This window comes from Balaenoptera physalus (assembly GCF_965194825.1).
Source record: "Balaenoptera physalus genome assembly, chromosome: 17".
Lineage (NCBI taxonomy): Eukaryota > Metazoa > Chordata > Mammalia > Artiodactyla > Balaenopteridae > Balaenoptera > Balaenoptera physalus.
In genome coordinates this window covers 6673738-6687988 of record NC_138895.1, presented here as the reverse complement: position 1 = coordinate 6687988, position 14251 = coordinate 6673738, and the positions used below count along the sequence as shown (strand labels likewise).

Sequence of the window (14251 nt, the reverse complement as noted above, 5' to 3'; positions counted from 1 at the left end):
CACCCTTTCTCTGTCTATTCCTGTCCCGTCTCGGCTTCACCCTCACAACATTCACGCAGCTCATAGTTTTCTTAAAATAACTGCATCCTACTAATTAAATGAGTTATTCAATTATCAGTTTGTTAAGTTGACATAATTATGATTTAATTTGTAAAAGAAAGCTAAACCTTTGTCTCTGAAGAAGATAGGTGAAGACACGTATCAGCCAATTTTGAATTTCGACATAATAAACTCACAAATGCTGTGATCAGTAAAGATCCTCAAGGCCAAAAGGGATTTTGTAAAGTTTAGCTGAGACACACGTCTTGTCCTTATAAATCAAATTTATTGCTGGGGAATATGCATACAAGACCTACAAATAAAAAATGCCAAGTGTTTAGTTGAAAGGCTTTTGTACCTGCGTCACTCACATTGAGATGCCGTTTGTTTTATTCTTCTCCTTCTGGATTTGTAGGGCTTGGAAGTGTTTTGCACGGAAGATGATCTGTGTTCCGACGTCTACCTGAAGTTCTATGAACGTCAAGACCGAGATGACCTCTATTTTTACATTGCTACTTACCTAGGTTTGGTGCTCACTCTTCATTATATCTGTTCATGTGAAGGTAGTTCCACTCCCGCATAACTGGGATGGGAAGTAAGAGGAGAACAGTGCTGCATCTAGAATCGCCTCCCTGTGGTTCTGCTTATTTCTTCTCACCAGTAACTAGAGTTAGCAGAATGGCATATTGAAAATCAAGGGAAATATAAATGAAATTTGCTAATAGTTCACTCCAATCCTGTGTTTTAAAAACTTTTGATAAATATATTTAAATGTTTTTTTGTATCTTAACAACCCCCAATTTGAATGGATTATATAAGAATCCACCTAATTATTTTTATGTCCAGTCCTGTCTTATGTTAGTTCATGAAAACCAGGACTCAGTTTCTTCATGTGAGACAGTGAGTTACCCAGTCATGTGTCTGTGATCATTAATCGTGGTCTTAATCACAAAGCTGGAAAACGGTACAAAAGGAACACATGAACCTTCTATGCTCAGTATGGTACCGTGGGACTCAGTTTGCTTATAACTAATATTTCCTCAGTCTTCCATGGGAAATGTGAATTTTCCCACTTTTATCAGAGAGAACACCTGTACTTTTCTTTTCAAGCATAAACATTAAGTTGTATGGTTGAATTAAATTATTCTTGTTTTCAAAATGGCCAGATGACTAGAATGGAATGATTTTTAAAAATCAATGTTGGGATTTTATTAATACCATCTTAGTTTGCTGTTCCCGTGTGCAGTGAAACCATTTATGAGACATATAGTGAGTTACTCCCTTAGAAAAGAAGTTTTCTCTCAAGGAGGAATAGTTTATTTTCAATAAAGAACATATTTTACAGTAGGTTTAGAGTTCATATTTTTTTTCTTCTCTCACTAAGTTATTCAGTTTAACTTAATGCTTAAGTATAGCTTTGGTATAAGTTTACTGTTATCTCCTGCCTCCTGATTTAATTTTTTTCATTTAATTTTTCTAACTATAACAAGATGACAACAAAAAACTCAGCTTTCATGGTGAGTCCTAAAATCTCAAGTCAAAAAACTTGCCATGGCCTAAAAGGTCTGCTTCTGTGAAGTGTCTGTTCTCTCTGAGTTTATTCCTGAGATTGTTCAGACTTTTCTCTGAGACGTTCTGAGAGTGGAAAATCAGAGGATAATTGTTTCGAGTTTTTAAGCCCTTTCCTGGTAGCTGATTAGAGAAGAAACTTGGCAAAGAATAAATATTGAATCCGCAAATGAGTTAGATAAGCTTGATGCAGCCAGTACAAAGCTGAAAGCAGGATTTTCTAAACAAAATAGAGCAGTTGACTCATTTTACAGGAACGTTATCATTGGTGCCACACCATCTGTGGTTCCTTCTTTCCTGAAGTTATTTCTGGGGGGTCCTTCTGGTCCTTCTAGTTTGAGAAATCTGACAGATACCTGTTTTCTCCTTCAGCAGTTTCTATTCTTTTCCTTATTCCTCACTTGCATAAATAATACATAGTCAGTGACAAATTAGCCGTAGTACCCTGCTTCCAGATCTGAAAGAAAACTAAAAGATTGTTTCGTTTTACTTTTCATAAGACATGGAGGAAATGAGCTTTTACAAATGGTCATGGCTTCTTAAAGGCATTAAAACTCGAGCACGTTTGGAAGGATTCTTTGTTAGTACATATTGTAGACTATATATAAATATAGTAAATGACATATATTACCATGTCATATTTATGTATTTGCTCCATACTTTCATATTTGTTTTATATCATATATTTCATAGATGTGATATGTTTTATATCATATATTTAGTAGATATGAGATGTTTTACATCATACGTTTAATAATTTCCCTCCTGGATCTTGGAGATGCTCATTCATACTTGACAGAACAACTCTTTGGTGAAAACAAACTGTAGCCTACTTTTCTTTTTTTAAAATGTACTTTCCAAAGATGGGTTGAAGGGCCAAACTGAAAGCCTCTGTAGCGCCTTCACATGCTGAGTGACCGTTGCCCGCACACGTGGAGCTCAGTGTGACCCGGGCCTGTCCTCACCTGTCCCCCCAGAGCACCACGTGGCGGAGCGCACGGCCGAGGGCTACACGCTGCAGTGGCAGCGCGGGCTCCTGTCCAACTACCAGTACCTGCTGCACCTCAACACGCTGGCCGACCGCAGCTGCAACGACCTCTCCCAGTACCCTGTGTTCCCCTGGATCGTCTCCGACTACAGCAGCTCCGAGCTGGGTGCGTGCCACAGAGCCGGGTTTTCAGAGCAAAGAACACGTTCCCTCCTAGAACCACGCTGTGATTCGGGAACAGAGGAGAACCCGTTTGATTTCATTACTCAGGATGGCCCGTCTCCATGCCACAATACGGGATGGGTGGCATGGGAATTACGTGTGTTCTATATGTTTTCTCTACTGTCTCTGAATTTTTTTTAATTCTAAAAAAAACTACTCACATACTTCTTGAAAGCCACTCCCAGAAGACATGCATGGGATCTTCAGCCAGTGTTACCACTGCTACCAATAAGTACTATGTTTTCAAATACTTAAGTTTTCACTTTGAAAATTGTGCCTCAGGTTACCATATTATTTTTCAATTCACATTAAAAAATGTGATTACCAAACGTAATAGCTGTTCATTAAAGAACACTTAGAAAGTTCTGAAATACTCAAAGAAGGAAATAAGACTCATCAATAATTACATTACCGAGAGAGAACCATTTTAACTTTGTGGTATATATACTTTTTTCTCTCTCTCAAATTATTTTACCAAAAATGTGATTGTACTGTAATTTTATTTTGTAATATCTTAAAATTAGATATTGTGAACACTAAATTACTTTTGACAGTTCACTTATTGCACCCTTGTAGTTGAAAGAGGTAACAGATTTTCTAGGAATATAATTTATTTATCTGATAATATTCAGGTCCCCAGTTCTCAAATTATGCTATTATCACAGAATAATAATATTCACTATAATTCAAACTTAAAAAGTAAATTTTGGTAGAATAATGGCTTTTGAAATTTGTTTATTTTTCGTTGTTGTTTTACTTGGAATATAGTTTTTTTTATCATTAGGTCTTCAGATTCTAACCTTTACAGCTATATTAATAATCATCGGAAATATTCTAATGGATCTGTCTCAATTTTTAAAAAGCTATTTATTGTTTGGAAATAAATGTGCATGTGAATTCGTTCAGGGAGATAATGTTATTAAGTGTAAGCTTGTTTGCTTTATTTATTTTAAGTAATTTTTAAAAATTTCTTTCTTTTAAAGATCTGTCAAATCCAGGAACCTTCCGGGATCTCAGTAAGCCAGTAGGAGCCCTCAACAAGGAACGTCTGGAGAGGCTGCTGGTACGTGGACTCAGATTCCTGGTGTCTAAGCAACCCGGGAGCCTTGGCATATGTTTTGTTTGTTTGATTGTTTTTGTTGGTTTTTTAAAATTTATTTATTTACTTTGTGGCCACACCACACAGCATGTGGGATCTTAGTTCCCTGACCAGGGGTTGAACCCCCTTCCCCTGTGTTTTTATAGTGCCTGAAACTCGTTTCTTCAAGACTTAGGGCAAGTATACCTGGAGAGACCGAAGTTTCTGAGCGTATTCTCTCTCCCTCTGCTCTCTGCCCGCTGCCTTCCTTCCCCTGTGAATTCAGCTGCTCACCATCTGCATTTTTGCTTACAATTCAGGAGGTAGGAAGCTGAGCCGATCACAGGTTTACCCATTTATTTTCACAAAGGTGCTCTCTGGTGAACTGCACAAGAGATGTATAAAATTTCTTCTTTTCAGTCCTGCCCCGGCAGACATTGTTACCATGAGGCCAAGAAAACCAAGATACTTGTCGCAAGAATGCTGTGTTTACTCAGATTTTCCCCCCTCTTTTTTATCTTCTCCTTTTCCTCTTTAGGAGAGAAATTAGGGGCTAGAATGTGTCCAGGCCATGATTTCCTTAGGCTTTTACTACTGGAGTCAGTTATTGTCTTCACAGCCAGCACTCAGCAGGACTTTTTCTCCCTGTGTTGTAGACACGCTACCAGGAGATGCCGGAGCCCAAGTTCATGTACGGCAGCCACTACTCCTCCCCGGGCTACGTGCTGTTTTATCTGGTCAGGATTGGTAAGACTCCTCACCGTCACTCCCAGGGAAATGTTACTTCACGTGGACTCTTCAGTGGTTCTGTGATCTTGCTTAACTCTGATTTTTTTCCCCTCTAGCACCAGAGTATATGCTGTGTCTGCAGAACGGAAGATTCGACAACGCAGACAGAATGTTCAACAGGTTTGGCATAAATGCCTCACTTACCACTTTTTAAACTTTCTCAATATGCATGTACAATGCATTTATTTTAAAAAACCAGATATAAACAAAAATGGAAGGAAATGAAAAAAAACACTACAGTAATTGTTGTATCTATTCCTCTCAGGCTTTGTGTAGTCGTGTGTGTGTGTAAATGTGAGAACATATTTTATTTTTTAACATCTTTTTTTTCTTTTTGATATTCAATTGTGAATTATATATATATTTTTTTAACATCTTTATTGGAGTATAATTGCTTTACAATGGTGTGTTAGTTGCTGCTGTATAACAAAGTGAATCAGCTATACATATACATATATCCCCATATCTCCTCCCTCTTGCGTCTCCCTCCCACCCTCCCTATCCCACCCCTCTAGGTGGTCACAAAGCACCGAGCTGATCTCCCTGTGCTATGCGGCTGCTTCCCACTAGCTATCTGTTTGACATTTGGTAGTGTATCTATGTCCATGCTGCTCTCTCACTTCGTCCCAGCTTACCCTTCCCCCTCCCCGTGTCCTCAAGTCCATTCTCTACGTCTGCGTCTTTATTCCTGTCCTGCCCCTAGGTTCTTCAGAGCGATTTTTTTTTTTTTTTTTAGATTCCATATATATGTGTTAGCATACGGTATTTGTTTTTCTCTTTCTGACTGACTTCACTCTGTATGACAGACTCTAGGTCCATCTACCTCACTACAAATAACTCAATTTCATTTCTTTTTATGGCTGAGTAATATTCCATCGTACATATGTGCCACATCTTCTTTATTCATCTGTCGATGGACACTTAGGTTGCTTGCATGTCCTGGCTACTGTAAATAGAGCTGCAATGAACATTGTGGTACATGACTCTTTTTGAATTATGGTTTTCTCAGGGTATATGCCCAGTAGTGGGATTGCTGGGTCGTATGGTAGTTATATTTTTAGTTTTTTAAGGAACCTCCACACTGTTATCTATAGTGGCTGTATCAATTTACATTCCCACCAACAGTGCAAGAGGGTTCCCTTTTCTCCACACCCTCTCCAGCATTTATTGTTTATAGATATTTTGATGATGGCCATTCTGACTGGTGTGAGGTGATACCTCATTGTAGTTTTGATTTGCATTTCTCTAATGATTAGTGATGGAGAACATATTTTAAATACAGTTTTTTTGTCCTGCCTTTTGTATTTTATAGCCTTTTGTTAGATCTTGAAGTTTTCCCCATATTATTGGATGTTCTTCAAAACGGTGATTTTTTTTTTAATTAATGTATCACATCCTAACATATGCCATAATTTATTTTAACTATTTTAACTGTTTCTCTATGGTTGGACACCTAGGCTGTTTCCAACATTTCATTATTCTAAATAATCTTGCTATGAATTGAATACAATCCCTGTGAGTGTTTAAATATTTTTTTTTATTATAAAGGTAATCTTTTCTTACCCCAAAAAATCAGAATATGAAGAAGAAAATAAATTTCATGTGGCACCTGACCACACTGAGATAACACTCATTGTTCATCTTTTGGTCTGTGTCTTTCCAATCTTTTTCTAAGCTCTACACATGTCTGTTTATAATCCCTTTTCGAAATGAGCCCTTAAAATAACTGCGATTTTTCATGTTTAAGCACCTGCCCCGAGTGGCCCTTCGATGAGGCCATGTATGGGGGAGGTCCCCGGCCTGGACTTGGGGCCATCCCCCCGGGTCCATATCCCGACTCCTTGCTCACTCCCTATGTAGGCCCAGAGTTTTCTCTTCTGTGAATCCACAATATTCACATGAGGTTCTCTGGTGGGGTAGCTCATGTGAATATTGGGGATTATGAATTAATAAGAGAGATGATGTAATTTAGGTAAAGTGTAGAATAGCACCCAGGAGCCTAGAAAGTGCTGCTGTTGCTGTTTCCATACCCTAGATTTAAAATCAGTTGAATTTTTTTTTCATATTTAGTATTGCAGAAACTTGGAAAAACTGTTTGGATGGTGCAACTGATTTTAAAGAGGTAAGCAGTTACCAAGCCGATGATTCACTGGGCTTGTGGTTTGTAACTGCTTTAAAAAATGTTTGTTACTGTTCTTTTTTTTTTTCTTCCCCTGAAACTTTTAGCTGATTCCGGAATTCTATGGTGATGATGTCAGCTTTTTAGTCAATAGTCTAAAGCTGGATTTGGGAAAGAGACAAGGAGGGCAGATGGTTGATGACGTAGAACTCCCCCCTTGGGCACGGAGTGAGTACCACCTTGGAAGTATTGAATTATAGAAATTCTCTACTTAGTCGTGCAATTGCAGTATTATTATTTAGTTGCTTAGATTTTTCAAAATAACAGTATATTCGTCTATCTAAATGAGATGGTAAAGTCTTATTCCAAATTGTAAGTATTCTATGAGTCTGTGATGTAAAACCATTATTATGCATTCGAGAGAGCTAAGTGTCGTAAAAATGGTTTTCGCCTCTCCGCCCACCCTCACAATTTATATTTTATATGATTGGGGGGAGACTCATTAAGAAATATGTCCCTCCTGCCTGTCCCAGAAGCTCTGTCTGCATATGGATAGATGAAAGGAATGGGAGAAAGTAAAGTGGCGACTTGGGGTGTTTTGATCGAGTCTAACCTGCTAGGTCCCGAGGACTTTCTCCAGAAGAGCAGAGACGCCCTGGAAAGCGATTACGTGTCAGAGCACCTTCACGAGTGGATCGATCTCGTGTTTGGCTACAAGCAGAAGGGGAGGGATGCTGTTGGAGCCCACAATGGTGTGTAACAGTCGCTGAAACTCCATTTAGCGTTTGATGGAAACAAAAGCAACCCCCAAACTGAGCTCAGAGCAGCTTATTTCCTTAGCAGAAGCATCTTGTCTCAGCAGACAGTGCCTCCTGGCTCAGCGACCCCAGATTAGATACTGAATAAAAGGCGGGGGAGAAAGTGCTTTTGTCTAAAAATACCCGCTTCGCCATGGTCCCAAGAGGTCTTTTGCTAGAGTCTTCTAATTTTAGCATGTACTCTCCATCCCATTCCATCACTTTTACTAAAGCTCAGTCGGGGTAGGATGGAACAGTGGCCTCGGTTCCCACGAAGGCCCCAGAGTGTCCCTGTGGCTGAGGGGAGAGAAGCCCGCGGTAGCCCGCTCCTCCCCGGGGCCCGTTCTTCCTCCGCCGGGCTGTCGGCGCTGGCGACGGGGTTGCGTGTGGGCCTGAGCGCTCCCACGCCGCACAGGGTGCTCTGTGCTCCCCGGGCAGAGGCACGCTGACCGGGAGGTACTGAGGTGGCAGACCGTCTCACCGCCGGTCACATCGCTGCTCACCACAGATGATAGTTCAGCTTGATGTTGACCCAAGCTGGATATTATTAGACTGTTTCGCAAAGTGAAAATCAGTTTCTTTGAATAAACGTTTCAAGTTGTTGAGTTTTTTAAATAAACAGAGTGTATATTATAACGAAACAGTACATCTTTCAATAGTGTTTTACATCTCTTTTTTTCAGTGTTTCATCCCCTGACCTACGAAGGAGGCGTCGACTTGAACAGGTATTTATATGTCAGTAAGGAGTTTCTACTCGAGTACAAATGACCTCTTTGTCTAAATGATTAGTGCAGTTATTTGATGATATTAAGGTATGGAAATGTTACGGTGAATTACAGCTTGCTTTCACCACTATGTAAATTACTGAGCCTCAGAAATAAAAGATGTGTGTTACGGTCTAGACAGTCCCGGCCGTAGTGTCTGTTGCTGTTTGAGGGTTAATCTCTCTCCTGTTGGATGCACAAATGTCAAGTGCTACAGATCAAGGAGCTTGCGCCCGGAGGTCGCCACATGGTCTGTTCTCTGTCCTCAAGCACTGAGGACCCTGACGAGAAGGTAGCCGTGCTCACTCAGATCCTGGAGTTCGGGCAGACGCCGAAGCAGCTCTTTGTGACGCCGCACCCTCGAAGGATCACGCCAAAGGTTAAACGCTTGCTCCAGCCCTCCAGTTATAATGCTTCCACGGCAGATTCTCCAGGTAAATTTTGAAAAGAGAATAAACCCCGTGTGAGCACCTTCTGTTTCTCTTTTCTGATTAAGACGTTTCTGAGGATTCTGGAGAGAAGACCAGTCATGAACCCTGGGCAGCTTAGAGAGGATCTGTTCTACTGTCTCACTGCGTTTCTCCTGCAAACAAGCAAATCTTTTCTGGTTTTTTGTTTGTTGTATTTTTTTGTTGTTTTGTTTAACTTTTGACCTTAAAGGAAATCAAACCACTTTTACCTTCTGGTAATTTAATGAGACTTGGCAGTATTTGTCACTGTTGTCGTTATGTTCTTTCTTTTCTGAGGTTTGCCCAGCTGGTGTTTGGTTCTTAGCCATTCTTGTGTTCTTGTTGATCCGCCCTGGCCGTGACTGCTGTAGCCCTGCTCATTCCTGCTCTTTCCCAGGAATGACTTCCAGCGTCCTGACTCTCCTCTTCCACCCCGACACACACATCTTGAATTCGGGCTGCTCTGTTTTCTTCATTTGATTCTGTTTTCTTATTCAGTCATTTGACAGACATTTACAGAGCGTCTATGCCAGGTGCTAAAATGAACTTGACTCTGTTCTCACGTCTGGTATTTGGAAAGGGAGGAGAAGGTGCTCCCTTCATCCAGTTGCCCACGTTTTACACTTCACATAAGGCAGCCTCAGACCCCCAGGCTCCCAGGAGTCTGACACAGTACGGAACCTCGGGAGCAGAGTCGCTTGGTTTCTCATGTTCTCCCGTCCTGCGCTCTGTCCCGGGAGCGTCCAGGCTTCTCGGGCCACACAGCGGGGCTCCTCACAGTCAGGCGGCCCAGGGCTGGCGGCGGCGCTTCTCTGGAGCTAACGCCCCGCAGGTTAAGTCATGAAGACTGCAGATTATCTCGTGATGCCCTTAAACCCGTGCTATGCTTAGTCACCAGACCCATCCACGAGGATTATCTTAAAAGGGAAATTGTTCCAGCCTTTCTTAAAACAGAAGTGAAGGGACTGCTTAGCTAGTCCTGTCCAGGAGCGCGATAGTAACTGGTTTCATCTCTTCTTTCTTTGTCTGGAAACCAGAAGCAAACGGCAGTGTTCTTAGGGAGCTGTCAGGTTTTTACAAAGATTGCTGACAAGGAAATGGTTACTCAGTGTCATATTTCCTGAAGTTCCCAATTTAGGGGCGGAGTGAAAACTCTGCAAATGTTGATAAAAGTATACAAAGACCTGCAGTATTCAAAGATACTTTTTAATCTTTCTCCAAATGATTGTTATTTTATTTCGATTGTGCACCTCATTCTTCCCCTTGACTAACATGGAGCTATCTAACAAGTACCTTTCGAAGCAGTTCTGTTTCAGTGGGCGTTTTGCTTTCTTGGTTATTTGATTTTAATAGAAAATCTTGTGCCTCTGACGCTTGTCGTCTCCGACACTGGTTAGAAATTTAGCTGACTGACTGAGCCGCAATTTAACGTAGTCTCTCCAGGTGAAGAGTCTTTTGAAGACCTGACGGAAGAAAGCAGAACGCTGGCCTGGAGTAACATCACGCGACTGCAGCTCCACGAGCAGCACAAAATCCACAAAGAGTAAGAGCGTCTCGGCCGCGGCTGCGCACATGCCAGGGTCTTGGCCTGGGGGGTCTTGATTGGTTTTTATCCCCCTAAACCGTCCATAGTAGTGATCAGCCACCAGGGGTCAGTGTGGCACGGGAAAGCTTGGCACAAAATGGATGTGTGTCATTTCTGCTGTCGGTCACTCTAGAGCACGGGATGGGGTCTGCAGACAGCAGGCAGCTGTGTGCCTCTCAGAGAAGTACACGGCCCCTCCGGTCCTTGATGGTGGGAACGTTCGGGAGGAACAGGGTATGTCTTACTCACGTGTTGCATTTACTGATATTGTCAGGGAAAACGTATCTTTTTTAAAACATGGTAACAAATGTGTGTGTATACACACACAGAGAGAACATTGCAAAGTTCATTGCAGCACTGTTTACAATAGCCGGGACATGGAAGCAACCTAAGTGTCCATCGACAGATGAATGGATAAAGAAGATGTGGCCCATATACACAATGGAATATTACTCAGCCATAAAAAGAAACAAAATGGAGTTATTTGTAGTGAGGTGGATGGACCTAGAGTCTGTCATACAGAGTGAAGTAAGTCAGAAAGAGAAAAACAAATACTGTATGTTAACACATATATATGGAATCTTAAAAAAAAAAAAAAAAAGGTTCTGATGAACCTAGTTGCAGGGCAGGAATAAAGACACAGACGTAGAGAAATGGACTTGAGGACATGGGGGTGGGAGGGCGAAGCTGGGGTGAAGTGAGAATAGCATCTATGTATATACTCTACCGAATGTAAAATAGCTGGCTGGTGGGAAGCAGCCGCATAGCACAGGGAGATCAGCTCGGTGCTTTGTGATGACCTAGAGGGGTGGGATAGGGCGGGTGGGAGGGAGGCTTAAGAGGGAGGGGATATGGGGACATGTGTATGCGTATGGCTGATTTGCTTTGTTGTGCAACAGAAACTAACACAGTATTGTGAAGCAATTATACTCCAATAAAGATCTATGAAAAAAACAAACTAACAAACCTTTTCTTCCCCCAAATCAGGCTTGCTGTTGGCCCTAGGGGGGTCATGAGTGTCCCTGGTCCCCTGTCTGCAGGGACGGTGATGGACTTTGGTGGGAAGGCTGGGGAAGCACTGACCTTGCTGACCCATCCTGTTCCAGAAAAGAAAACTCAGGGCCAGGGACGAGGCCCACTGTTCCGCTGCAGGGCCACCGACGTCCTGTCTGACGTTTGATATTACGTACACTTGGCCATGGGTGGAACGGAACGGGCCGGTCCCCTTCCGATCGATGGCTCCAAATCAGAGCACAGCCTCCTGCAAAGCAACCCACAGTCCCACCTTATTCGTTATAACAACAGCTTTCCTTTGTCACCTTCTCTAAACGGCACGTAGAAAGGGGCCTTGTCACCCGAGGCAGTGAAGACATGAGTGAACCTTTAAGAGGACATGCCGGGACTGACACCAATCAGGGTCCTTGGCCTCCTTAATCATTAGAAATTGATAAGAGGCCAGACAGGAGATTCAGGCAAGGCTTTACTGGGGCTCCTGCTGCCGCGGCGGGGAGGGGAGTGAGAACAAACAGCAGGTTCCCTTGCTGGGCCCACGAGGCAGTGGCGAGCTGGGTCCCTCTTTGGGGTGAGGGTGGGGTGTGTCCAGGGGTCGGCCGGAGGGGGGGCTTAGGTGGCGTGCCCACCCCTTGGGTGGTGCTGAGTGCAGGGGGCACGGGCAGTGCTCTTCAGAAGTGGCAGTTGGGTGTTTTGGTCTTTTTGTATCTTGCTGCCCATAATTTGCCCCACCTGCGCATGCACGCAGTTATTTTCAGTCCCTTATAGTTTCACGGTTTCTCTGTATCTGTTGCTGGAGGAGACGTTTGTCCAGGTGCAGGCACTGCGGCAAAGGGTCCCCAGTCCCAGCCTGTCTCAGGACCAGACAGTGACATCGTTATTGGCCTGATGCTAAGTCATGAAGCGAGTGCAGTGACTGCTCGGGGGCGTCAGTGGGTTGGGGGGTGGTCACCTAGCGTTACTGTGGTTATCCAGGGGGCAGACGTGGGGCGGCCTTCGCGCAGGGCGGCCCGGGAGCTAAGGGTCGGGGTGTTTTCTGGCCGCAGGCGTTGCCAGGACAGAATTAGGAGTTGCTGAGCCATGACTTGCTAACGCCTGGTGGAAGGTGGGACAGGTCCAGCAGAACGAGCTGTGACGAAAACAATGACAGAAACTTGGGCTGAATTAAATTAAATCAAGGCCTTGAAGGAGACCGGTGTCCTAGCACGTGGTAATTTATGGAACCTTGTTTTCCAACAGGGCAGTCACCGGAATAGCAGTCTCTCGCAGTGGGTCATCTGTCTTCACAACCTCACAAGGTAGGTTTTCCTACCTGAAAGGGGGGGTTACCTGGAATCATAAATGTCCAAGTTTCCTGACTCGGTGCAGGACTGTACCTTCATGTGCCGCCTCCACGTGAAATAAATTTTGAGCAGTTAGTTCGTGGTGTATTGCATAACATTCCACTGTGATTCGCCAAAAACAATAATGAAAAATGCCTCTCTGTTGCTGATAAGGTTTCCCAGAATTTGGGGCGGCAAGAGCGTGTGCTGGGACCTTTCCCGCCCCGAGGGCCGAGCCACCCACGGGGCGTCGCCGGCACAGGGCACACGTGCTGTCAGCTTTTCACGTTCGTCACTCGGTGTGTGCTTCTGGGTGTTGACTGGAGGATTTAGCTCGAAATCTAATTCACACATTGTTAATGTCTTATACGTTTTATACGTTATCAAAATCACGCAGAAGCCCTGCAGTGGCTGGTTGATAGGACTTGTAACTATAGCTTGATGACACACTGGAACTTCACTGTTTTGATCCTACAAAAGGGCTAAGCGTCAAGCCTCTGCTGGCAGCCACAGCGCTGCCTTTCCTGGCCGTCTACACCGTAAGTCATTGTTTATCTCGTCCCCGTCCTGTTTGAAGCGTGCTGACAGGCGCGCTGGGGGCAGCGGAGATGAGAAGTGAGTAGCTTAGCTGCCCTGCTTGGGCTTTACGACACCTGGTTTGGACAGAGTTCGTACCTGGCTGTGAGCGGCTGGCTACTGCCGCTTTGGTCGTCATCATAGGAAATTCTCTTTCATCCATTAAGTTAAGGAAAGGTGCTGTCCAACTACACAGCTCCGGGTAAATCAGAGTTACTGCTCTCAGATTCTGGGATCGTGGCTTTACATCCATAGCGTCCTTCCTTTCTCTTTCAAATATGATCTCAGATTTCGTAAAACAAGAGTTTTCCACAAAGCACAGAAAATGATCCCACTGTGGACCAAAGTAGGTTCGCGTGCAGCGTACACACGGGGCCACTCCAGGGTCCCCAAGACGATGATGCTGTGACGTGAGGGAGCGGTCGCGCTTTGCCAGGGTTCCCGCCAGCGTTACCGCCCGAGACGAGACCCTGACCTTTTAGCAAAGCTGGCATTCTTGGCTGGATTTGTCTGTCACGGTTTGTTAAATCCCTCAGTTCCCTGTACTGGTCTGACCTTGTAAACCGTGAGTTTTACGAGCATCAGGGCTTTAACCCTCTGAGGCTTATTAAGCGTAGCACTTCTTTGTGAACTTGCCAAATAAGGGGGCATGGGGGGGTTCTTTTCAGTCAAAAGCTTTTGGGTTTTTTTTCTGTTTGTTTCTTCACTGTTAGTAACTCACGTTACTGATCTATATGCATTTTTATCTCCACCTGCATCACTGACTTACGTACACGCTGCTGATCACCCCATAGTACAGTTCTTTCTCAGAGGTGCAGTGTGTGTCCAGGCTTACGGGCGACCCCACGGGCGACCCCATCACCTGGGGCACCAGCTCTCAGCAGCCTCTGACGTGATTACCTCTAGTACGAGAGGGAACCTCTGATCTTGAGAAAAGCAGCTT

General features: G+C 43.7%; 1 protein-coding gene across 6 annotated transcripts in view; it reads left to right on the top strand.

The window, feature by feature from the left end:
* Nucleotides 1-14251, top strand: part of NSMAF (neutral sphingomyelinase activation associated factor) — a 64532-nt gene that overhangs the window by 42573 nt on the left and 7708 nt on the right. For 3 of the 6 annotated variants that reach the window (XM_082433003.1, XM_082433001.1, XM_082432999.1), the window contains 12 exons: nucleotides 455-563; nucleotides 2586-2762; nucleotides 3802-3881; nucleotides 4553-4643; nucleotides 4742-4805; nucleotides 6756-6807; nucleotides 6912-7032; nucleotides 7425-7556; nucleotides 8284-8326; nucleotides 8636-8799; nucleotides 10249-10357; nucleotides 12650-12708. In XM_082433003.1, the coding sequence (XP_082289129.1) occupies nucleotides 455-563; nucleotides 2586-2762; nucleotides 3802-3881; nucleotides 4553-4643; nucleotides 4742-4805; nucleotides 6756-6807; nucleotides 6912-7032; nucleotides 7425-7556; nucleotides 8284-8326; nucleotides 8636-8799; nucleotides 10249-10357; nucleotides 12650-12708 (1201 nt within the window). The remainder of the gene's footprint in view (nucleotides 1-454; nucleotides 564-2585; nucleotides 2763-3801; nucleotides 3882-4552; nucleotides 4644-4741; nucleotides 4806-6755; nucleotides 6808-6911; nucleotides 7033-7424; nucleotides 7557-8283; nucleotides 8327-8635; nucleotides 8800-10248; nucleotides 10358-12649; nucleotides 12709-14251) is intronic. The other 3 variants (XM_082433002.1, XM_082433004.1, XM_082433000.1) reach the window with 1 other exon arrangement.